The 24,915-nt window shown below is 33.2% G+C and overlaps 1 protein-coding gene across 1 annotated transcript; it reads left to right on the top strand.

Annotated features, from left to right (window-relative positions):
• The first annotated feature begins 3,568 nt into the window (after positions 1-3,568).
• Positions 3,569-24,235, top strand: LOC124641890. Its single transcript, XM_047180143.1, has 3 exons — positions 3,569-3,971; positions 7,784-7,911; positions 23,373-24,235. Exons 1-3 carry the CDS (start codon positions 3,569-3,571, stop codon positions 23,544-23,546), a joined length of 705 nt encoding a protein of 234 aa, XP_047036099.1. The 3' UTR covers positions 23,547-24,235.
• The last annotated feature ends 680 nt before the right edge of the window (positions 24,236-24,915 follow it).

The raw sequence follows: 24,915 nt of genomic DNA on the forward strand, positions 1-24,915 counted from the left end.
TAAAAATTAGTTCAGATATTAATCGAACTGCGGAGTTTATCGATATAATCGTATTTGTTATATATCTAATTTCCTGAAATGATCGTAAAAGTTATAACCTCACAGTACAAAATGCAAGAGAAAGTATTTACGGCTTACTCAAACTGTAATCTCTAACTTTTACTAACGTTACATTACATTAGAATTTAAATTTTTTAAAAACTCATTACGCACTTAGCTTACGCTTCAGTAAAAACGTCATAAGGTTTGATTCCTCGAGATTTCATTTTCCCATCTTTACCTGCCTAAAAGTTATAATACGAAAATTAGTTTATACAGTGAATTTATCACTTTAAATTAAGGTTGAATAGGACAATAGTTGAGTAGGAAATATACAACTTTACTTATTTACATACATGTATGAACAAGCAGGAAAATCAAAATCATTTATTCGAAATAGACAGAGAAGCAGCAATTTAAGAACATTAAAATTTTATATCATACAGCACCTACCTTCGCAGCATTTCCTGCAAAAACTAGAAAACGAATATCTATTGGAATACAATTGGAACCCAACCAATAGTTATTTGTTATACAAGAGTGCAAAGTTGCTTTTTAACCGCGGGCTCAATTTTGATGACCGAGCAAGCGAAGGATTCTAAAATTGAAACACGAGCATAGCGAGTTTTTCAATAATTAGAATCCTGAGCGATAGCGAGGGAATCAAAAGAGCACAAGGGAAAAATTTTTGCACTCGAGTGCAACACGTAACTTTTTATCCCACCTCATCGAGGAAAGGACGATGGGCGTTTTGGTACCCTGTCCAACAGTGTTGATTCTAGTACCATTGCGTAGGTCTTGGCAAGCCAAAAAATTTTTACTATGACGACTAGTCCCAATTCCTTGTCCATTTCGCGTGACATCGACTAATAGAATGTATAATGTTCATAAATCATCAACGTAGATGTAGTTCTTAAATCCAACTGTATTGAATAAAAACTGGTAAAGTAACAAAAAAAACAAGAATTTTGCCTTCTTAGAATGTTTGCCTGCCCACTGCTTTAAAAAAAGTCTGTGTGCAAACCTTTGCAGTTCACGTAGAATATAGCTTATGTATTTGATGAAAGTCTTTCAGTATTTACAATCAATTAATGTTTAATGATTATCGTGTTTTAATAACAGGTTTTTTTTTATTTCATATAATGTGTAGGTACATGGAAGCCAGTATGTTTAGAGATAGTATGTAACTAAAATGATTAGTTGTGTTTTCAGAAATGTTTTGAACTTTTGTCAAATCACATGACGATTGTGTTTCCGTAGTATGACTCCATAGACTATTACAACCTTTAGATTATAATAGTGTAGTGTGGGTGTATCTCAAACAATTTAAGATGTCTATTAACTGAGTTTAAAATTATTATACTGACGACATATGCCTCTTAATGAATTTGCATATATGGATGACATACTTGTTTCTATGTCGATTTAATTTTTATCGTTACTCGGATCGGACAGCTAATTGAGGCAAGCCCCATAGTTTTTATTATTGTTCACGTAAATACCTTTCTAATGATATATCATACGTTACTGTTGGAGCGGGTACCAAATCCCATACAAAGTGCCCATTGTCCTTTCTAAACTCAAAAAAAGAAAATGGCACGCACGTCACACATGGCAAATTAAAAAGATGTACCTATTAAAATTTATTTATGCAAAAATTCAGTTTAAAAATGAAACGAGGTTAAAAATCTATGTAAAAACAATAATAAAAATTACTTAATTAATTTAATAATTATTTTAAGCAGTATTTTATTAGAGCGATAGCGAGGGAATCAAAAGAGCACAAGGTGAAAAATCTTTGCACTCGAGTGCAACACGTAACTTTTCATCCCACCTCATTGAGGAAATTTCTAAACTCAAAAAAATAAAAGATGTACCTATTACAATTTATTTTTGCAAAAACTCTGTTTAAAAATGTAATGAGGTTTAAAATAGACCTCAAAACAATAAAAAATAATAATTTCATCCCAATTCATCGAGGAAATTACTAGATGCAAAAAAAATGGCGCGCACATATGAGTATCAAATTAAAAAGAAGTACCTATTAAAGTTCATTTATTTGAAATCTCAGTTTAAAAATGAAACGAGGTTAAAAATCTATGTAAAAACAATAATAAAAATTAATTAATTGAATAATTATTTTAAGCAGTATTTTATTTGATTAATATGTATTTGTTTGAAAAGTCTTATCAAGATTGTCACAAATGGAGCATTGCACACGATGTTCTAAATTCAAATCACTTTGCCGCTCTAGAGGATAAAAACGGCTTTCGCGCTCAGATATCAAAGGGTAAAACTACTCTTTCCGAGAGAGAGAGAAAAAATGATTTACTACACTTTTTGACGTAGCGTAAACTCGTGATGTCTAACATACAATTTAATGCTACGAACTAGAGCCCAGAAATATGTTAATAAATAACATAAAATATGCAAATTTTTAATAGCTTGAAGCAAGTGTAACAATGGAGCTAATGTTAGTAAAATTATCATAATACCTGTGTGTAACATATTTTATTTTATCGACGTTAAATTAAAATATTATTTAATTTCATAGTTGAGAATATTTTTTATTTACTTTTGTTCGTGTAAGAATTGTAGTACTTTTATTATTTAATATTTATGTTGAATATTAAGCTATTAGTCTGCCTCGCTAACAAATAACACGTATTTACGTCATACCCACTTGATTTGCAATATTATAATTGTTTTTTTACATAACTTGAAAATGAAATAAAATTCAATTTTCAGTAAATCTATTGATTACAGCATCTTTCAGAATATTCCAAAAGTCAAAATCATTTAGTACAATATTAAACATTGAAAACGATAATTGCTTCAGAGATCTATCTCTCTCTGTCTGAGTTTTATAACTTACAAGCGAACTATTTACGTAGAAAGGACATGGGTAAGCTTTCAATAACCCCAATGAACGTTACCATAAACTTATTATCATTAACTTTGGACCAATTTTCTCAGTAGCTGCCCAACTAACAATATCTATTAAGATATAAAAGAAACAAAACAACTAATTGGCTCAGTAACCAGTAAGATTCGTAAAGATTTGACTAAGACAATCGGCATTGTTTTATCTACCCGTAAGATCATCACTTAGAATATGGAAGACTCACAAAATATGGAAGACTCACAAAATGGCCCAATTTCCCAAACACACTACAATTTAATTTTTGTTTCAATTTAATTTACCTTTTAAATTAGGTATTTGTGACATTCACTGAAAAAAAAATATCACAACTACATCCTAACATTTTTACAAACTTTTAACCTTTTGACAGATCCTTTTACCAGCTTTACCTCCAACAAAACAGAGCAAATGACTAAATACGTTCCAAAATCATTCCTAAAACATTATTCCACCCCATTTATCCCTAAACTTCTAACCCACAGAGCAAAAACTATGCAGTACTATCCAACCTCTCAATTGCCCCCGTAACATAGCATATAAATTGCGCGCCGAAGCCCATGCGGCCACAGTAACTACTCCCTCACCGCAACGCCAACATCAAACAAAATGTACCAAAAAGTGTTACTTCTATCACTATTCCTAACTCTAAGTTCAGCCATCAAAGATGATCTTGGATTTCGGTATATCAGCAAAGTTTACGAAGACTGCCAGAATTCCAATGGATTTGTACCGTGTTTGAAGAAGAAGGCTATATTGTTTTTTGATCGAGCAGCAAGGATGGATGTGATACCTCTAGTTGCTGGTCTGGATGTAGTAAAGACGACGAATATGGAAATGCCTACTATAAACGAAAATGATATAGAGGCAGTGTTACCGAGGAATTTGGGGAAAGACGAAGCTTTGACGGAGATGCTTTGGGATCGGATTGCAGCGTTCGCGAATTCGAGGACAGTGCAGCTGTCTTTACCGAAGATATCTGGACAGGATCTGAATAAAGGCGTTGAAGAAGGTAATTACATTTTTTGTTACTTAAATCTGTTTAAACTTCGTTCAAGGTCAAAAGTTCAATGGTTCGAATGTACGGATCATCAATCAACCGTAGATCAAATTATCCGCATTAAGTAAAAAGTAGATATGTACATTGTTAACAAAAAAATCTAATCTCGTGAAAGTGAAAAGCTGAGTTCTGATAATTATGAGATGCTTAGCCACAAAATGATTGACAGATCGTGAACTTTTTGACCTTTACATAGCGACTGACCCATTTCCTTATATCTCGAGAAACGTTCATTCTTTACAGATTTTTGTTAAATACATTTTGTTCTAAATATTATGGTCTAATCGACTGCCATTCGTCTTATTTTTATGACTTCATAATATCAATAGCTAGCTTTCATAGTAATATCAATAATACTGTCATGTATTAAGCTTATCACAAAGCTATATCTACTACAAAAGCTTCATATTCATTATCTTTATCTCTGTCAATATCAAAGCTTTCAGTATTTGAAAAGCTTAGCTCATCTTTTTCCTGCGTTAGATAAACTTCCGAACAAACCTAACGTGACTATCATTACTTTTATTATCAACATTAAAAAGTAAATTGTCACTATCAATTGCGTGAATCCACAAGTATGTCTGATTACAATTAATATGTAGATATTCATCAACATCTCCATATGTATTTACATTAGAAACGACAGTCAGATGGTTCAGATTTCTGTCATAATTATCATTAATTAATACATCTGTAATTTACTTACAATTGCGTGCTTTTACTTTACGATCAAATCAAAACTGAAAATTAATATTCTAGTAATATTGCATGATTATTAAAAATGCGAAAGTATCTTTGTTTACTTTTACAGTTCATTACCCGAACTAATTTAGATATTTTATGACTCTATTTATAGTTTACACTCAAAGGATAATTAAGTTATAAAATATGTTATATTTTTATTACAATATGATCGAGCCATTTCCTCAATTTGACGGAAAATCATTTAATACTTAAAAATTCTATAATCATAAGGAGATTTAATAAATACACAGGGCTAAACAAAAACGAAACTACTTCCAAAATAATTGTCAATATCAGAAGCTATAAATCTCAATCTACAAGCAAGCTCCAAAATTTACTTTCCCAACTACTGAAAAACGAATTACACATAATTTGGTAACTTTCGCAAATCCATACTAAAAGGTCAGACATAGATTACCCTAGAAAAAACTGACAACTCATCTTTTCAACTCTGACCGGAGGCATCAAATATTATGCTGTGAGAATTTGACTGTACTGTAATATAAGGAAAACTGTGATTCCTTTCACAATTTTTAAATGTCTAAAGTACATTTTGATCGAGCTGTTTTGATCAATACTACAGTCATGCATGTTAAAGGCAAATTAGAAACAAAAAGTTTTGACAGTACAAATATGTTTTTAATCAATCAAGATATAATGACAATTTTTTTTTTTCAAAAAACTATTCATTTTTGTAAATAACTTTACGTTCTAACTTTTTTGAAGACGCTCAGATTTTTGACAACACAAGTGTATACTGGTACACAGCTACATCAGATAAGTAGACAAGCCCCAACATAGTTAGGAAAAACTAAGCAGACAATGATGCTATGAATGACAATTCAAAAGGTTAGATAAGCATGAGGCTAGATAAGGCTAAGCATATTCTAAGAGTACAACGAGAGATCATAAATAACCTTTCTATAAAGCCTTATTTCACTTTTCCTTTGACCTTCAGACATGTTTCTTGAGCTTAACGAGCTTGAGAAAATCTTCATACATACACTTATCTAGACAATATACATAGTTTATAATAGAGATAGTTGAGTACGATCGGTGATGTAGTGAGAAAATTGTTATCGTGTTCTCAAACGTATGCTTTAAGTATTGAGTTAATGTCTTGAACGAAAGCAATTTGTAATGGTAGAACTTTATTTTAATGTGTGTTATATTCTTGTGGATTTTATGTGAGTAATATTTGAATAACACAAATATTTGGAATGAATATTGAGGGCTTTTGAGCTTTTTCGAACTTTGCCTTCAAATGAAGATATGTAGCTATTGACAGGTACAAAATAATGCAAAATATTTCTTAATTTACTACCTATTTGTCTATTTATGATCACGTTCTTCTTCCTTGTTCCCAAGTTATTTAGGGTTGGCCACTAAATATACACCAAACGTTCTTCCAGATATTTTTGTCTAACTAAACTCTGATATTCAAATCTATCAAGACATCTTTACAAAATAACCTTCCTACTAAGAGTAATCTTAAAATAACAAGCTCAAAGCTTTCTTAAGCTGAAGAGCAAAAATGCTCCTTTCACCGATATAACAATGAAATACTAAACGCGACCATCGCATTATTTTAAATCGCCATAATATTGTCAGTGATAGCTATTACAGACTTGTGGTGATTCTGTGGTATATTGTAACTACATGCTTATGTCCGCATGTGCACTGATTTCTAATAACTGTCATGAGCTTTATGTATTGTGTTTATGGGTTTATGTTTTATAATGTTACAAGGAAAATAGGTAATTGTTGATTTATAGTTCCGGCTTGTCATTTGAAAATTGAGGAATACACACTAAAGTATTATTTATATGAAATGAAGGACGTGGCTGGGGATGAATTGAAATCAGCTCTAAATAATGTTTAAATCAATTTCGGAAGAAGCGTAAGTGAGAGAAGCCTATTTCTTTGAAAATAAAACAAGTGAAAAATTCATGAAAAACGCTATAAAATTCAGTTGATGCTGTACCAGTGTTCAAGATGCTCTCAAAATATTGTATGTCCTAAAGATATTGTGCAGTACAAATACCTAAATTATACGTTTCAGCAAATCAAAAACTATCGTCTAATTTTTGTTGTTCTCTATAATAACTGTCTTAATTCCAAAGCTCTAAAATAGCATTTAAGATTTTATAGACCACGATTTTCTTTATGTTTTGTTTGCTAGTTTACTTTCTTTTTCCGCATGATCTTTCATTACGTTTGTTTCTTGTAAAACGGTTTATTATTCATTTTGAATATCGCTTTATTATTGACATAGATGTGACTGTCTTGAATTAAATTCATTGTTTTCTATATCTAACAGGCTTGCTCTGGCTCTTGAGCGTGATGTTCAAAACAGTCAAGAATAGAAATGAGTGACTACTTGACAAATGCAGAATGCTGCATAATACTTTCATGTATTTTTATTACTGCAATAAAAACAATCAATAAAATTACTAATTGAACGAAGTGTTATTTTAAAGTAACGAAACATTGCGAGCTGTAATATAATTATAGGGAAATCCAATCACTAATTAACTGTAGAAAAGTTAGAAAATTCAGCTTTCCTTGTTGCAATGGTCGCGTGATTAGTTAAATTATTACCTATAGTTATGCACATGCCATCCTTTTGAGGGTAGGTAGTAGGAAGCGAGGCTTCCGAAGTCCGAATCATGTGTCACGGATCGCCAATCGCTTTGATTTCTGAATGAAATATGGTGGAAAGGTGATGATGTAGATGGTTTGGTCGGTAAATTTTACTGGCTGTTTTATGTCATCAGTACTTTTTATATCGTCGTTTACATCAAGCACTGTTGCAAACTTAGCATGCTTCACATTTTCAAAAAAAATACCTTAAAATGTTCGGCAGATTTAGAGAACTGTCATTAAAAAAAAAAAAAAAACGAAAAAGAATATAAAGTGATTCAATCTTTCAGTAACATAGCAGCCTATGAAAAGAAAGCGAAAACAAATACAATAATTATTGAAACAAAAATACTCATAGCCAACCAAACTAATTCCAGGTCGAGGAAAGATGAAGAAGATGATGGGGATGATGATGATGGGAGGTGCTATGAAGATGGCAGCCATGATCCCGCTGGCGATAGCTGGCCTGTTCGTGTTGGCGGGGAAGGCGTTGATCGTGTCAAAGGTACCAAAGATTTCATAGTTGAAAATCTAGTGCTAATGGTTGTACTATGATTTGTGTCTTTAGGAAGAAACTATTAAATTCCATAAAGAATCTCTCTCTCTCAAAGTTGACAACGATATTCCAAAATATTTTCTTCTAGATCAGGAAATCTAATTTTTTGACGAGTATATGACTATGCTATGAATGAACTCAAAACGTACATTGCACTCGTAGAAGGAGCAAAGTTTGAACCCTAATCAGACATCTTAATCACATTAAGATCTGCGATAGTGTCCACTACTGCATTATTATGACATCTAACTTGAATTAGCATATTATCAAGTAACGTTAAAGCATATTCAAGAACTAAACCTATACTTAAACCTATCTCTTGAGTGTCCATTCTAGATATACAAGCACTATTTAAAAAGACATTGTCTTCTTAATACCTTATAATCACATGTAAGAGAAAGTCGTTAATAACTAAACGTACATGGACAATTAAATCAGTATAAACCATTATTTTGCATTCAGCACGTACTTTGAAATATTCATGTGTTTCATTACCATGAGAAATGGACTAAACGACATCTATGGTAGTATTTTTTTTAATTACATGGTCACGGTCACGTCACGCTTTCTTGTAAGTTTATATTTTAATTAAAGCAAATCCATTGATGATTTGACCAAAGTTAAGAGCAATTTAAAATTTTAATTTACACAATAACATCTGACTATTCATGATTTTTGAATGATTCTAAGTGAAAACCAACGTGGTATAAGTGATTATTCTTTAAGTGATAGAGATAGTAATTAATCACTTCCTTAAATGGAAATCGAAAATCATGTGAAAAACTATAACCATTTCAATGATGTAAAGTCGAAATAGATCATAAATTTTCCCATATTCATAAAACTTACACTGATTATAAATCTGAATTCATTCAAATTCCCAGCTTAAGTGATAAATAGGCACTTACCACGAACCATAAAACCGAACGATAAAGCATTTTCATCTTTCATCTTTTACAAACTTTCAACCGTCCCATACTCTTAACACACTCCATTTATTCACTTCCTATTTTGCGTATCACCTGGTGTTTTTGCAGCATCAATAATACGGTTAGAGAAAACGCTAATTATAAGTAATCGTCTTTTCCCAGTGTATTGTCGCTCAGTGTCGTGGGAAAGGAATGACGTATCATCGTCATGTGAGAATAGGCTCTTAGTAATTGTGCTTTGACCTACATTTTTGGAGACAGAAGGATTAAGCCCTACCTTTGTTGAATACTGTTCACATTCTTATATTTATTTGCATTCCATAATGCTATAATAGATGGTAAAGATGCTAAAGAGGCTTAGATCTAGTAGCAATTATAGACCTAGTTGAAGAGCCAGAGCCAGTCCCTGATGTACTGTCGAAGAGTATTTTCAAAATGGTGATGATAGTAGTCTGTTTGTGACAGGAAATGACAATGACGACATTGTTAGTGACGATGATTTTAGAAAAGTCATTTAAAATAATGAGGTAGCTAAAGATGCTTGAAGTGAAGGTAAAACTTAGGTAACTTAGGTAACTTAGGTAGGTTTTGATAGTCATGTATGATGCATAGATGGCAGAATGTTAGATAGAGATTACTAGGTTATGAAGACCATATCCAAAGCCATATTGAGAGTAAATACATGAAAGCAGAAGAACTGAATTACATCTACTAGATTAAGAGTAATGATCATGAATTCCAACTAGATAGTTACAATCATATTTTCTAAAACCTTGAGAAATCTTTTGATCATTTCTCAAGAGATAGTATTGTCAAGAAAGTATTTTAATTTCATGTTTAAACTCCTATTGATAAATTCTTTTGTACAAATAAACATTCACTTGTTTGGAGTATTTTCCCTCGTTCTACTTTTGATTTCTTTTGTTCATTAAATGCCTGACTTTGACCGTTGACTTTGAACTTCACATCTTCACAATCATTATAATTTTCATTCACATAATGATTGTTTACTTTAGTAATTCGAAAGATTAATGTGGTCGGCTTAATAACTAGGCTTTCATTGTTTATTGCTATGTTAACATTATCAATGTCTTCTCATCTGGTCTTATCTTCGTGGATTAAAGTTATGTTACCACAAGCTTGCAATAAGGTTGCAGGGTCAATTCCAAATTCAGCTTTAATATAAATAGATTCAAAGTTCACTTTTGCAGCATTTTCAAGAACTCATTCCGAAGAGAAAATTTATTCAGCATTAAATGTAGCATTCCATTTAAAATTGGTTACATTACAATATACAAGACTATTATATGAAACTAAAGTGTTATCCCGCGGCAGAGACCTTGTGACACGAATAGAAAATGATACTTCATTGTATCCAGCGCTTACTTACACTTCTATCTTACTAGTTATTTGTGGTTCGTAAGCTAGCGGTCCCGTAAAGTTCGCAAAAAAAGCCTATTTTGAAAAAGAACAATAAAAGAGGTCTAAGATTTTTGGTAGAGAAGATCATTCAAACATAGATCTTGTCTTAACTGTAATTTTAGAGCCATTTGATTGGTTCAATATAGGTTTAATTGAAATCTTTTAAGCTTCCATTAAGATGCCTAAGTATCATCATCATAAACCGAACCTTTTCCCAAAAAGCTTTCTTTTGCCTAAGTCTACCTACCTGTTAAAAAAGTAAAAAAAAAAACTGCTGGATAGCTCTAGCAGAATTTATTTCTTGCTATTTCATCTTCATTTTATTGTCTTTTGCTATCAAGTTTATTTACTCGCAGAAACAACCACAAGAAATAAAAATGAATGACCGGTAATAAAATTTAATTGTACATGACTCATGTCACATTCATTATTTTTCGTATGTCTATGAAAGTAATAGGTACTTTCATTTTCACACTTTTGAAATGTCAAAGTTCAGCTGAAATTGCTTTTTACGATAGACAATCAAGAATACTTTGTTACAGTACTTTAGCATGCAAAAGTCTATAGTCGGTGCTGTTTAATAAAAATTAGTTTTAGCTATAGTGAAGGAAGTATCATCAAATTGATATTTACGACATACAATGCGTAGTTTATCATATTAGAGTACTCGTGTACTACGGACTTTTTAGTGGCCGACAATTTGATCGCTTAAATCAGGCGCTTGATAAGTAAGGAGATATCTGGGAGTTCGCACAAAGCGATCAGGTATTTGACCAGTATCAGATTTATTTATTTGGATTTCCAACAAGAAATACACATTACAGACAAGTTTTAAAAACAAATAATAACTTTTCTTGTGTTTCTTTAATTACCTCTATAGGAAATCACAGCATGCATTAAATTATAATTATTAAAAAAAACAATATGAAATTATTTAAAACTTTGCAAAAATCTATTAAAGTTAGCATTATTGTAACAAACCAATTGATGTTTAAGGGATGGACTAATATCTATTTAAAATATATTTTCTCCAACCATCGGGATAACTGTCGGCCAACTGTTTAGTCTCCAGTATGTAGGCAGGCGTACTACTAAACAAGGCGTGAAAATCATTAATAAGTCAGTCTTTACACACTTCATTGCTTGCAACACAAATAAATTAGTTTCAAATTGTTCGTTTACATAATTTTTGCTTCTAACGCTACTGAAAATTCCACTATGGCTAGAAAGGAACTGCTTTGGAATATTTCTGGTACATTGAAGTCACGATGTAGTGTTTATGTTCTTCATATAATATTATGGTTTTAAATACGAAACTTTGTTGTGGTAAAATTGGTACTATTTAAAACATTAAAATAGTAAAGTAAGATTTGAATGAAAAATTATGTTAATCAGTAATTGATTGATAGGATCTATTTTCTGATTTATTATTTTAATATTATAAATCACTAGCTTTCCGTGTTATACTTCAAGTACATGGATGAAATAAATCTTTTGTCAAAATTAAGTAGCTTTCCAACAGTAAATTATTTTTTAGATAAGTTCGGTAGCTGTAATTTCTCTAGGACACAAACAATTTTTTTTTCTTCTTTACTAAGACTAAATCTAATGTTTTCTCATCTTATTAATTCCACCAATTCTTACGCCTCACACACTCCCAGCAGCATCTTCACCAAGATCCTGTTCACACTTCCTCAAACACATCAACACTAAGATTTCTACAATCTCAATGATCGTTATACTAACAATTGAAATCCAATCCAATATATCTAAGTGCTCCACTAACGTAAGCACTCGATAAAAACTGAACATCGATTAAGTTCACATGATTGTAGTTTCTTGTATCATGTAAACTGTGTCGTGAATCAATGTCAGTGTCATTGAGGGCGTCGTTCGTGCTCATCATTGAAGATATGGGTATGGTGATGCGGAACTAGTGGTGCGGGTTTGTTTCTGATGCTGTTGCAGGGTTGGATGTCAGTTTTGGGATGACATCTAGGAATTATTTTTGATGTAGTTGTACTCGTAGGCGTGAGTTTTAAGCTCTCGGCTAAGTAACAGCCGCATGGGTTGATTTATCAACTCTTGGTGTGTTAGGTTTGTTTAAAGGTGATCTGGTCCTGATGAGTTTCTCCGTGTTTCGGAGGGTGAGTTAAATTGGTGAGCCCTGGCTGTAATTTGAACATCTTTGGCAGTCGATACTAGTAGCCAGAAAATAGGAAGTTAACAGTCTTTAACCAAGAGATACAGAGTTTCCCTGGGTAACTAGGTTGAGCAAGTCAAATAGACAGTGATTCCATGTAAAACAGAATTAGTACAAGAGGGTCAGCTACATCACGTTAGACTGGAAGCTGCCAGCAACGTAGTTTGCCAAAGGGATAGTCAAATGATGGTGATATTCTCCCTAAGGCTACAACACTCTCACTTCATCGTTCTCATTCTCAGAGCTAAAATTGTTGACCTTACCTTCACCACAGTTTCCCTTAATCGTCCCAATTATGTACCAAAGTTCAGTGTTCTAAGAAAGTAATTACAGTACAAATGTCAGGTCTAATGCCATCCGCGTCATTATCATCATCATCATCATGGACTCATCCAGTTGGCACTTTCATGCGTTGTTGAACTTTGGTCGTTGTTTCTAGTATTTATGATAAGATCTTGAGTTGGTCATGATTTTGGAGATAATTGTGAAGTACCTACTCCAATTTTGTGTCCTTTCTTTTCTGTACCGTTTGTGAATCTTTTAGATCTTTCTTGACTACTGTTTTATTTGTAACCTACCATTTTCAATATTGCCTCGTTTTTCTATCACATCGTAAATAAGCCTTTCTTTCTTTTTGCTTTACATAATAAATTGTTGCTTACATTTCAATAATTCTTTCCCTTTTGAGTGCTTCATTTACTGTTGCGACATGGTGAATTTGTTCTTAATTAATCCTTAATTCTACCTTAGCTCATGATGTTATCTTTATTGGTGAAAAGTACTTGAAAGGCAAGGGCAATTTAAATAAACAAGTAGAAAATGCATGACATTTTAATAACTCGGCTCATAACTCTTTATTGCCTACGATACTGACCCACTGACTGAGTTCTATTTTCATACTAGATATTTCCCGCCTTTTCAACCGCGTCCCGTTATATCTCTTCTCGTATCTAGATAAAATGTAGCCTGTATAACAATTTTGGATAATATAGCTTCCTAACACTGTTTTTTTTATCTTGTCAATACAGTTTTGGAGCCTTTAGTTTCCAGTATGGGGATGAAATGTAACCCAACGTAGTACATTACAATGATCAGGTATCCTGCCGAAATCAGACCGACTGAAACGTTTGATAGGATTCACAATTACAACACCAACAACATACATCTTATCAGACAACAGTTTAGTCTATAGTCTGCGAAGGTTCCTATAATCTTTATCGATGTCTTCTTCATTCTAAATTTTCTCTTTTATGGCTTATTGAACAATGTCAAACGACTGTATGATGGGAATCATTGCATGAAAAAGCTAAATTTTGCACAAAATTGTTTCAATTATGTCTTCAAGTATCATTCATTCCCTTCACTATAGAAAATGATCGTAAAGAAAAGCTTTGGAACATAACTTTCCTCGTTTATGGAAGCTTTATATTTGCTTAAACTTTGTATTGTTTGCAGTGGTTTCATTATTATGATTGTCTACTTTACTTTTATATTCAGACTAATCGTTTTCCCGCGGTTTCACCCGCATCCCGTGGTAACTACTGCCCGTACCGGGATAAAATATAGCCTATGTTACTCGTGGATAATGTAGCTTTCGAATGGTGAAAGAATTTTTAAAAACGGTCCAGTAGTTTTTGAGCCTATTCATTAAAACTAAACAAACAAACAAACAAAGTTTTCCTCTTTATAATATTAGTATAGACTATATTAACTCTCTTATTAGTCTTCGACCTTATCCATCAAAAGTCATTCTGACATCTTTTTGAGTCATTCTGACACCTGTGATGAAATGGGCTTGGGAATTCGATTGAAATTCTCTGCAGATCATATTCGATAAAGTAAATGTAAATACCAATTACCTGAATAATTAATAATATTTACTAATAACTTCACACTGTACTACATTTTATACATTTATCTTCACAGGCATAAAACATTACAGACATACCTACAAGGCATAGGCATTAAAACGACATCAAGCTTAACATATTTTTAGCCATAGTTATTCTAACTTGAACAGTTTAGTCTAGGTCACTATCACGGAGTAAATAACGAGTGGAATGCTCATATTGCTCATTTCGAATTTCACTTTTATAATTAGTAAGAGGTTGGAATTGATGTATGTCATTGACAAATTATATTATTAGACGTCACTTCGAAAGAATGAAAGGATACAATAAAGTGTTTACTTAATTGGTATAAATCATTATTAGAAAATTTTCAGCGATCCAATAGGCTTTCACTAAAATTACGAGGATGCTGACTAGCTCAAAACTGTCATCTTCATTGTTTATATTAATTATGAACCGTACAGCTCATAATCCTAATCAAAATCATCTAACACTCAACCCCATTACCTAAATAAACATTCTCCACAAACACTCCAATTTCACTCATTGACACAAACACATGGACACTCCATTTCCTCCTACATCCTTGTCACAGCATGCTTTAGCAATCACGTTGTTAACTTTCTACGCGATTAGGGCATTCTAAGGGCAATAACTTGGATTCTAGTGCTCATTGAAAGTAATTAATGAGGCCTGTAATTGCCGCTGCCTGTTTAAGATAATGGTCTGTCTATTAGAGAAATTATTGTATGTGTTTGTGGGGATTAACGAATGGGAAGTTTTTTTCTCAATGAGTAAGTCGTTGGTTTTCCTTTGGGTGTAATTTGTTCTTTTACTGAACAAATATTTAATACTTATCTAAACAAAAATACAAATAAATAATCCAGTATTGTATTTCCGCTTCTTAAAGCGGTGCCCTATTGGGCCTATATTGTTTCTATGAGTTTCAGTGTTATAAAATATTCCATATGTACAAAATATAGAAAGGTAATAGGGAATTAAGTATTAAAAACATATAGTAGATACCCTAACATATTCGTATTGTGTGTCAAATAAATTAAAAATTCAGTTTTTCCATCTTTTATAGTGTTGTCCTCCTGATTTTCTTAATCACGTTTACGAAACCCATTAAATAAGAGATTTCCATAAAACCACGGCAAAACGTACACAAAATAATTAACTATTCATCCACAATTACCCATAATAAACAAAATAATCATTATAGCATAGAAAGTCGTATTTGCCATGTCTGGCACTGAACTCACGAACGTTCGGGTCAGAGAAAGCTGATGTACTATGATAACTGAGCCATTAGTGTGTGGGAACAAGGGGGTATGGCGGATGTTTTCTACGATGATATCCTGAGGGGACTATTAGATGGATTATTATATAGCAGTAGTTAGTTGTTGGTCTAGTAACCTCATAGCGCTACTGCTGCGCTCAGATACTCGCTTCGATTCCCAGATTGGGCAACTTTTGCTAGATTTTACAAAGCAGTCAGGATTCTTTAAGTTAGAGAGAAGAATGTTACTGTCAGTCCTTCTTGTGATCTCTCTCCGGTCGTGTTGGATTGCCGTCCCATGAGAGTGATGGAATGGCGAGTGCTCTTGTCTGCGCAAATGCTTGTGCACTATAATATGTCCTGCGTAGCTGGCTGATTACCTTATATGCGGACAGCCGCAGCGGCCGATAATCGGTTGAAGCGTTATTATTATCACAGGTATTTACGAAACCTCAAATGTTAGGAAAAGTAAGGTTAGGTTTCCAGAAGTGGACAGGAAGAAACAATAATAAAATCCATAGACATTCTTCTCAACTGATAAATTTCCAAAAAGCAAAATATACCCAACCAAATGTCTTTTCGGAATGGAACCTGCGTCCCCACGCTCAAAAGTCATTCCTCACAACCACTAAACCAACCAATTATTTTAACACAAATTAAAAACAAAAGCCGTTCACGTAATAAAATAAATAGTTTTGTTATCAGCAGTTAAAACAACTGGGTCAAACTGTTATTAAACATTTGCGTGTATAAAATAGTTTATTTACTTTAGTTAAATAAATGTAGTTAGGTATGTTTGTCGCATTAAAAATATAATCATTTTAAGTGAACCAAAACATCACTAATTTTCGTCATAGTCAAAATAAAATGGATTTTTGGACTCATCATCCTCCAAGCCTTTTTCGCAACTATTTTTGGGGTCGGCTTCCAGTCTAACCGGATGTAGCTGAGTACCAGTGCTTTACAAGGAGTGACTGCCCTATCTGACCCCCTCAACAAAGTTACCAGGGTAACCCACATATTTTTGGACTGAAACTTAAATATTTAACTATGGAATAATAGCTTCCGGCAGTTTCGCCTACTTCCTGAGGTTCCTGAGGTAACTACTTCCCGTGCCGGGAAAATAAATATCCTATAAGTTATTCTGATGTATGTGAGCTAGGTATATCGGGTGTGTCGTTCACAATCACATTAAATTCTATCACATATACTTTATGATATTCTATGGCGAATTGTAAAAAAAAATAACCTAATCCAATCAGTGGTTTAGCCACAGGAGTCATTCTTCGTTTTTATAATTTACAACATCATGTGTAAAGCAGAGATAAAGTTAGGAGTATCGAATGTTTTGATCAGTTGACAGCTGTCAGTTTTCAAGGGAGAATTACAGTTGTTTGTAATGACTGACTTTTATATGGTGTTCTAATTTTCTCACACTTTTATTCTATTTATTTTGTTTGAAAAATTCATTTTTTTTATTTTTACGTATTTTTCTTTTTTCTTTGTGTTAATGGACATATATTAACCAGTATATTAACGCATTTCATTTAATATGATTATGAACGACACACCCGATATACTTCTAAGTTTTCATACATACAAACTTTCTCATTTATAATATTTGCAGGATTTCAGATAGAGTTATAAGGTAGTCAGAAAACTAGGTAATAACCCTTACTTATGAAAAGAAACACAACATAGGTACTTTAGGATCTTTCAGTAACACTACAGACTTACCAAATTCCAGATTTCTTTTCAAACTTCCAATTCGACCATCTTACTACAACAAAAACACGAGACATAAAGGTGAACGACACGTCGCCGACAGTTAAACGTAACCGCACGTTAAATGACGCGGTTACGTCATCCCCAGTAACTTAGTTCTTAGCCGTGGAGTGTCGTGGCGGGATGTCGCCGGTTCGATTCCGAGTTCAAGTGTATTTTTAGCATTTTGTTCAATGGAGTTAAAGGGTTGTGATTACGGTTGCTTTTCTATATTATTAGGTAAACTTGCACATTACAAAATCTTTCGTTTCCTACTACAGTTTTAGTCTGCGTCAGGACCGCCGTCACAAATCACTGATCCTCTCGAAATACATATAGAGAGTTGCTACCTAATTGCTACCAGCTACCATTAGTTACTACCAATTGCTAATGAGGAATTAAAATTCACTGTTTTGATAAATTGGGCTGAAAATAGCCAAAAATTCATATATGAAATGTACTATTTTCATGTCAACATCTAAATTATTTTTAGGAACAAACAATCACTAGATACCATCAAAAACAATGAAGCAATTACTAAACAATTAAAATACCAAATCATTTAATTGTGACACATGTGTTTTTATTGTCAACCCTATCTAAAACATTGCTCATTCAAAATCCAACCTTAAAGTCTACAATATAAGGACCATATCCCCTTGCACTTTATTGCCACGTGAAGTGAACTTAATTGAAATGGTATTTTGAACCTTATACTAAAGATGATAAGGTGTATAATTCCGTGTGTGATGCATATAGGAATTTAATAAGTTCTGAAGGCGTACGTAAGCGGCCTTCAGTGTTCCATACTAGTTCCATTTGCTTCGGTTATTCGCATTTTAATAAATAGTAGTGTTGCTAGGGTTTGGGAGAATTGCTGGATTTTGGGGAAAAATAAATAAATAAAAAAGGGCAGATAGACTGTCGCTCCATTTAAAATGCTCGTACTCAGCTCCATCAGGTGAGAAACTAACTCTCTCTCGGTGAGACTAGGTACATGATGAAAGCTATATAAAACCTTTCTTATTTTTCCAAGGATTTTCTGTATGACAATATATCTCTGAATGTATTGTTAGCCTAAAATGTGGATAAGCAAAACATAAATGCCATTACATCTACATCTATATTACCGCAGAAAAATTACCCAAGTCTCAAAACAAACCACCACTTCATCACAATTTTTCATTACCTACATAAAAAATAAATCTACCCTAACACAATACAACAAAAAACAACAAATTATTCCCAACAAAAAACAAAAGTTGCAACAAAAGGGTTAAATCGATTTCCAACCTAGCAACACGACCGCCCGACTCGCAGTCATCTCACTGCAGCCGAACGCAGCACTCGCTTCGAAAGTCGCTCAAATAATCGAAGTCGTTTTCGAAGTCGATCAAATAATACTGTCAACTCAAGTAAATCTCGTGCGGCTTGTGTCAATATTAAGCCGTTCGAGATTTACTTAGGCTGATGGTGGATTTTCGTCTGTTTTCGTCGAAAACACGTGGTAATGTTAGTTTTTTTTATTTATTTGTTTTGTTTTGTTTTTAATGGCTTTGCGTGTTTTTAATGAGCATTTTTACTACTTGATTTGTTGGTTTTTTAAATGTGTATTTTTAGAATTAAAGGTTAGTTCGTTTTTCCACTAGCCTGTGGTTCCCCCAGCGTCCCGTAGGAATTACTGCTCTCATCGAGATAGCAAGTAGCCTATCTTACTTAAAAATAGTGTAGCTTTTCAACAGTGAAAGATTTTTTTAAATCGGTTGAGTAGTTACGGAGCTTTAAGGGTAAAAACAAACAAACAAACAATGTTTAGTCTTTATTATTTATATTAAGGAACAATGTAAAAAAAAATATTAGTAAGGAAAAATGAGCATGCCAGATATTTTTGTGACACATACCTTCCTACATGTTGCAATATCCTTAAGTAATACAAAAGTGAATGGTCTGAGTTCAGGTTAAAAACAATGTACCTATATTCTCAGTATAGTACGTGCATGCTCCAATGGTTTCGTAGCTGTAAACACGGCAGTAAAACCTTGAGGTTCGCGGTTCAATGTCCTTCTTTGATTACGACTTGAATGCTTGCACATTAAATGGTGTTTGGATATATGTTGGTAATTATCTTTAGGATTGTTAGGCGAAATACGAAAAACTAGCTGTATCTCGCGGTTTCACAAACACTTACATCTTTTTCGCGCCCCCGGATAAAATACAGCCTATTCACCCAAGGATAGAATAGTCAGCTGTAACAACCTTCTTACAGTGAAAGAATGTCACAAATCGATTCAGTACTTTCGGAGTCTATCAGGCACAAATGAAGCATTTCTCTTTATAATATTAATTTAGACAACTAAACCTCATCTCACTATCACAAAACCCATAACATTTTTATTTCTATACTTTTGACTTCACAATTAATGGTAAACATCACTACACTTTACTACAATCACTACAATGTATTTAGAACGAATCATTTTGTTTCGTTTCACACCTTTTAACCTCCAAAACTAGAACACATTGATAAGCACTCAGAATCTACATACACATGTAGGTATATCTATACTAATATTATAAAAAGGAGAACTTTGTTTGTTTGTTTTTATGTAATGGATAAACTCAAAAACTACTGGACCGATTTTAAATATTCTTGCACCATTAGAAAGCTATATTATCTGCGAGTAACATAGGCTATATTTTATCCCGGTGCGGGCAGTAGCTCCCACGGGACTCGGGTGAAACCGCGGGAAAACAGCTAGTAATCTATATAATGTGTATATTTTGTATGTAGACAATAACAACAACACAGCAACCAGGCTATTTCAGATTGACAGTTATTTTTAGGTCATGTACGTATTGATCGAAATTGATTTCAGATTTTTGTTTGTGTAGGCAGGTGCTGATAATTTAATACTTTATGTCTGTTTAACATGCCAAGTCCTGAAATACTTGAAGCATGAACAAGGTTTTGATATTTTAACAAATATCTTCTTCTTCCTGCCGTGTTCCCAATTTTATATGGGGTCGTCGCAATATGCTTTCCTCTTCCATTTCTGTCAGTCAGTTATCATTATACTAAGATTCACTCTCTTCTCATTCATGTCATGTTTCAGACGATTCTTCCATTTTTTCTTAGGTACTTACTTTGTTTTAATCCTTAAAAAAAGTTTTCTTATTTACAATTTTCCATACATTTGTAACATTTAACAATTATTTCACAAAGGATTATCATCAACAAGACCTTGATAATACAAATGAACGTTATCTCAGCTCGGCACACTTTCTGTCAAATATTCACATATTTGCATGTACGATAAGATATCTTTACTACATAGTCCCAAAGGTTTCATTAAACAGAGTCCTGATCTTAGAGTTGTGACCAACAGGAGACGCCATTGCCGTAGCATACCTTCCTCCAATGGCACAAGACCACTTATCATACTACGTGTGTACTGTACATGTGTGTGTTTAAGTAAAAGTTTGTGTATGACAATTTTGTTGTGTGTATGTGTAAAGATGTGATTGAAAATGTATGGAAATCGTAAGACACTGCACCACGCCGTTAATTTTTGTATTTTATGTTTGTCTTTCTACCCACTTCTTGTTTTGTTTTATTTCTTATTGTGTATCTTTATGGTGTCTTGTCGTTTGTCTAAATAAATGTTTTATCTATCTATCTATCTACCTACCACTATTTAGTACATAGCCTTGCCTATTCGTAAATTGTGAGACTCTTTCGCATAGAGAATTGTGCCCAAGACATCCATCACAACATGAGTGGTCATGGCAGTTCCAGTAGATAATATGCTCTTAGATTATAATCATAGCTTTGCAACACAGACATGCAATCATGCAATATGTTAATATTCTCTTTTTATTAACCACGGGGTTTTATTAATGTTTGATAGTAATTTGAGAATAATGAATAATCTGGGATAAATATTATATTTCATGTCACGGTCAAACTGATGATTTGTTACTATTCAATAGTAATTTTTAATGTCGTTCGTAATTTCAAGTATCTCCATACTGACATAAATGATTGTAACTATTTATTTTATTAACATTCTGGCTGTTAATCAATGACTGCTGAACGAATTTACATGCGGTTTTCACTAGTAACTAAATTAGTAGATTTATAAGTGTGGCTTACACGTTTATATATTATATACTCTTGCAAAGCCAGAACAGTTTGCTAGTAACACATTATTCAGTATTAGCCTGAAGAAAACCTTACAAGAGCGGCTAGTCGGCCGTGGTATTAGATTATACACGTATCGTGTAAAGGGTTGGAAAAGGCTTAGCTTGTTACATCATAAGGCTAGTGTTTCCAAAGAGGTCATGGTGTTGCTGGGGAGTTTGTTGCGCTACTTCTTCTTCCCAGCAAAAACACATAGGAAGTGGTGAAAGGTGGGCGTTTTGGGGGCTGTCTTTTGTTTTCTGCCATTCGAAAAGTGCTGTTTTGCAGCTCAGTTTGAATGAACGAATTTTGATTTTTTATTTCACTTTTAAAACTTATATGATGCACTCATTGTGTTTAATTAAAAAACATTTTAAATCATCGTCATCTGCCTAGCCTATTCCCATCTATGTTGTTGTCGGCTTCCATTCTTACTGGACGCAGCTGAGTACCAGTGTTATACAAGGACCGACTGCCTATCTGACCTCCTCAACCCAGTTACCCGGGCAACCCAATACCCCTTGGAAACACTGGTTGTCAGACTTACTGGCTCCTGACTACCCGAAACGACTGCCAAAGATGTTCAAATGACAGCCAAGACTTACAGTTTATCGTGCCATAATTAATTGGAAACATGGCACGTGTATTCTATTAATATTTTTCTTTTGTAAAACTTCAGTATTCTAGGAAATACAAATCAAATCAAGAACCTCATAATTAATAGCTACACTTGGCAACTATTAGCTCAAACAAACCATAATCCTATAGCAACAAGATTGTATGGAAGAACCCATACATAAGTAAATGCATTTCCAAGAAAACAAATTATTTATTTGATTACCTACGTCATGCTTAGAACCCACAGACTACAGACTAAACAGTTGGCCTACAGTTGACACAATGGTTGGGCAATATTTTTTTAAACAATCGCCGTCGTACCACAAAAACTTTTAAACATCTGTTGAACACTTGTCTAATAAAATGTCAGATTATGACGTTGAAATAACGTCCGTTTAGCAACCAAATTTTTTTAGACCAGTGTTCAACGGGTGTTTAAGTTTTTGTAGTAAGGCTGTCAAAGTTTTCATTCGGTCTGATACCGGCTAAATACCTAATCTTTGTACCGTGCGTACAACCATTCATTCATCTTCATACTGATTTATGAGCCCAAACAAACTATCGGCCGACTAAAAGTTTGCAGTGTGTGGATACTTTAAGTGGTAGCCATTTCCTCGGATGCAGTAAATTTTCAGCGTTTTCAGGTCAGGAAATCGACCGTATTTGATGAATTTTTAAAATAGTAAACTTGGGCTGGGTAAACTTTGTAAAAGCTGCTTATTAGGTACTGAAATATTTATTAGGTTTATTTTTGTTGCACCTTGTACTGTAAATTGTTTGTTTTGTTAAGTTGTTTGTTTGTTGGGGTAGTTAATTATATTAATAGGAAATAAGGTTGAATTCTATGAAGCTTAATAGGACTGGGTACATAACAACCACGACAATAAAATTAGTTACATTGAAGGTTCCATTTAAACTGAATGCATTGTTTTTTTATCACAATTTTCAGATAGGTGTTATTTGAATATGATAGCCAGCCAATTTCACGGGGTTTTCGTTACGTCTAAGATGGTCACTCAAACACGAATCCATCATGACCAGCATTGCTTATCTTTGACCCTTGCAGTCCTCGACATCCATAACATGAAAATATTTTAGACCACCTGACCTGTACTCAACTGTTATCGACCACCTTCTCAAATATCTCTTTCTCAATTTCCAGATCGCTCTCCTCCTATCAGGGATCATGCTCCTGAAAAAGTTGATGTCAGCGAAGAGTGGCGGCGGCGGTGGCGGCGGCCATGACAGTCACGGCTGGTCCTCTGGTGGTAGCAGCGGGGGGTGGGATAGGCGCGCGTATGACGAGCTGCCTTACTCCGCGTATAAGAGGGAGTAAGACTCCTCTGAGGAAGGGAATTTGGGAGTAGGTTTTAGATGGCGTGATGTGGGTATTGGATACTTACTTTAACCTTGTTATTTCTTTTTTGTAATGGAGGCCGGTTGTCAGATTCTAAAACATAATCTGACGGCCAGTGACGTATAATTGACTTTCAGTCTTCAGTTATGTTTGGGGATTTCTTAAAAATTACAAACCATTTTCAGCATTGAATAAAATTAATATAGGTATGGAACATTTTTGTCCATTGCCATTTTTTTGCTATTGTGTCCTGCATTAATATTTTTCGGTCAGATTTTTTTCTAGACATCAAGAGAAGTTTTTTTATGCCCAAAATTATTTCGATTATCTTCTCTCCCTCTATAATACCTAAATCATCTTTTATCTGATTATTACAAAGAAGTATTAAAGCTCTCATTTAGATGCAGTCTTCATGCAAAATGCTGAAATAATCAACACTGAAATGAGCCCTTTGAGATTTGTATCCAATAACCCATATCAAGTAAACCTATATAGTAATTTTACGTCCAAATATTAGACAACAATTTAATTTATTTTAATGTACTTATACCTAGATAATGTTTTGCATACGGGACACTTGTTTTTTCTAAAATTAATTTATTTGTGCTTATAATAAATAAATTAAATAATTGCTATATTTTTGTAAGCCCACCATTCAAAAAACAAGTGCCTTGTCTTTTATTATTGTACTTTAAATAAATCATTATTTTATTTATTAAATAGAATTTAAATAAAAAGGTGCTCTTGTATAATAATAATCGTTTTCAAAAAACGATTTTTGGTACTTTTTATTAAAAGGTTTATTTATTTTTAGTTTTAAGTAACGACTGTTTTATTTAATTTATTTATTGCTAATTTGTTTGTGCCTGAATACTCAATAAAATATAAATAATTTATTTTAGTTTAAATTATAAAACATACTTATTAAATGGTGACGTGAATCATGACAATAGTATTGTGAAATAAATGTTGATCTACTTTTATACAGGTTAATAAAGAAAATAAAACTATACCACGTTGTAATTATTACCTACCAGCTGTAAGATCTATCAGTACCCTTAGAAACAACTCCTGGATAAACAATCTTTAGCCTAATCGCATTATAGTGAGCTATCTAACAGAATTTTCCAAAGTGTGTGTGTCCACAAGCCATAGACGTTCAAGCTAACTCTTTAACTTTATATGTAATAGATTCCTATTTCAATTTCATGAACGTAGCCTTTTATTTGAACAAGTAAAAAAATGAGTAGTGCTTTCATAGCGTGCCCCAAAAGATACAATAAACTAAATGGCTATGTAAAATAATATCTTTTATACTTGATGAATACTCCACTTATAGGTAAGTGGT

Source organism: Helicoverpa zea, chromosome 23 (genome assembly GCF_022581195.2).
Source record: "Helicoverpa zea isolate HzStark_Cry1AcR chromosome 23, ilHelZeax1.1, whole genome shotgun sequence".
Classification (NCBI taxonomy): domain Eukaryota; kingdom Metazoa; phylum Arthropoda; class Insecta; order Lepidoptera; family Noctuidae; genus Helicoverpa; species Helicoverpa zea.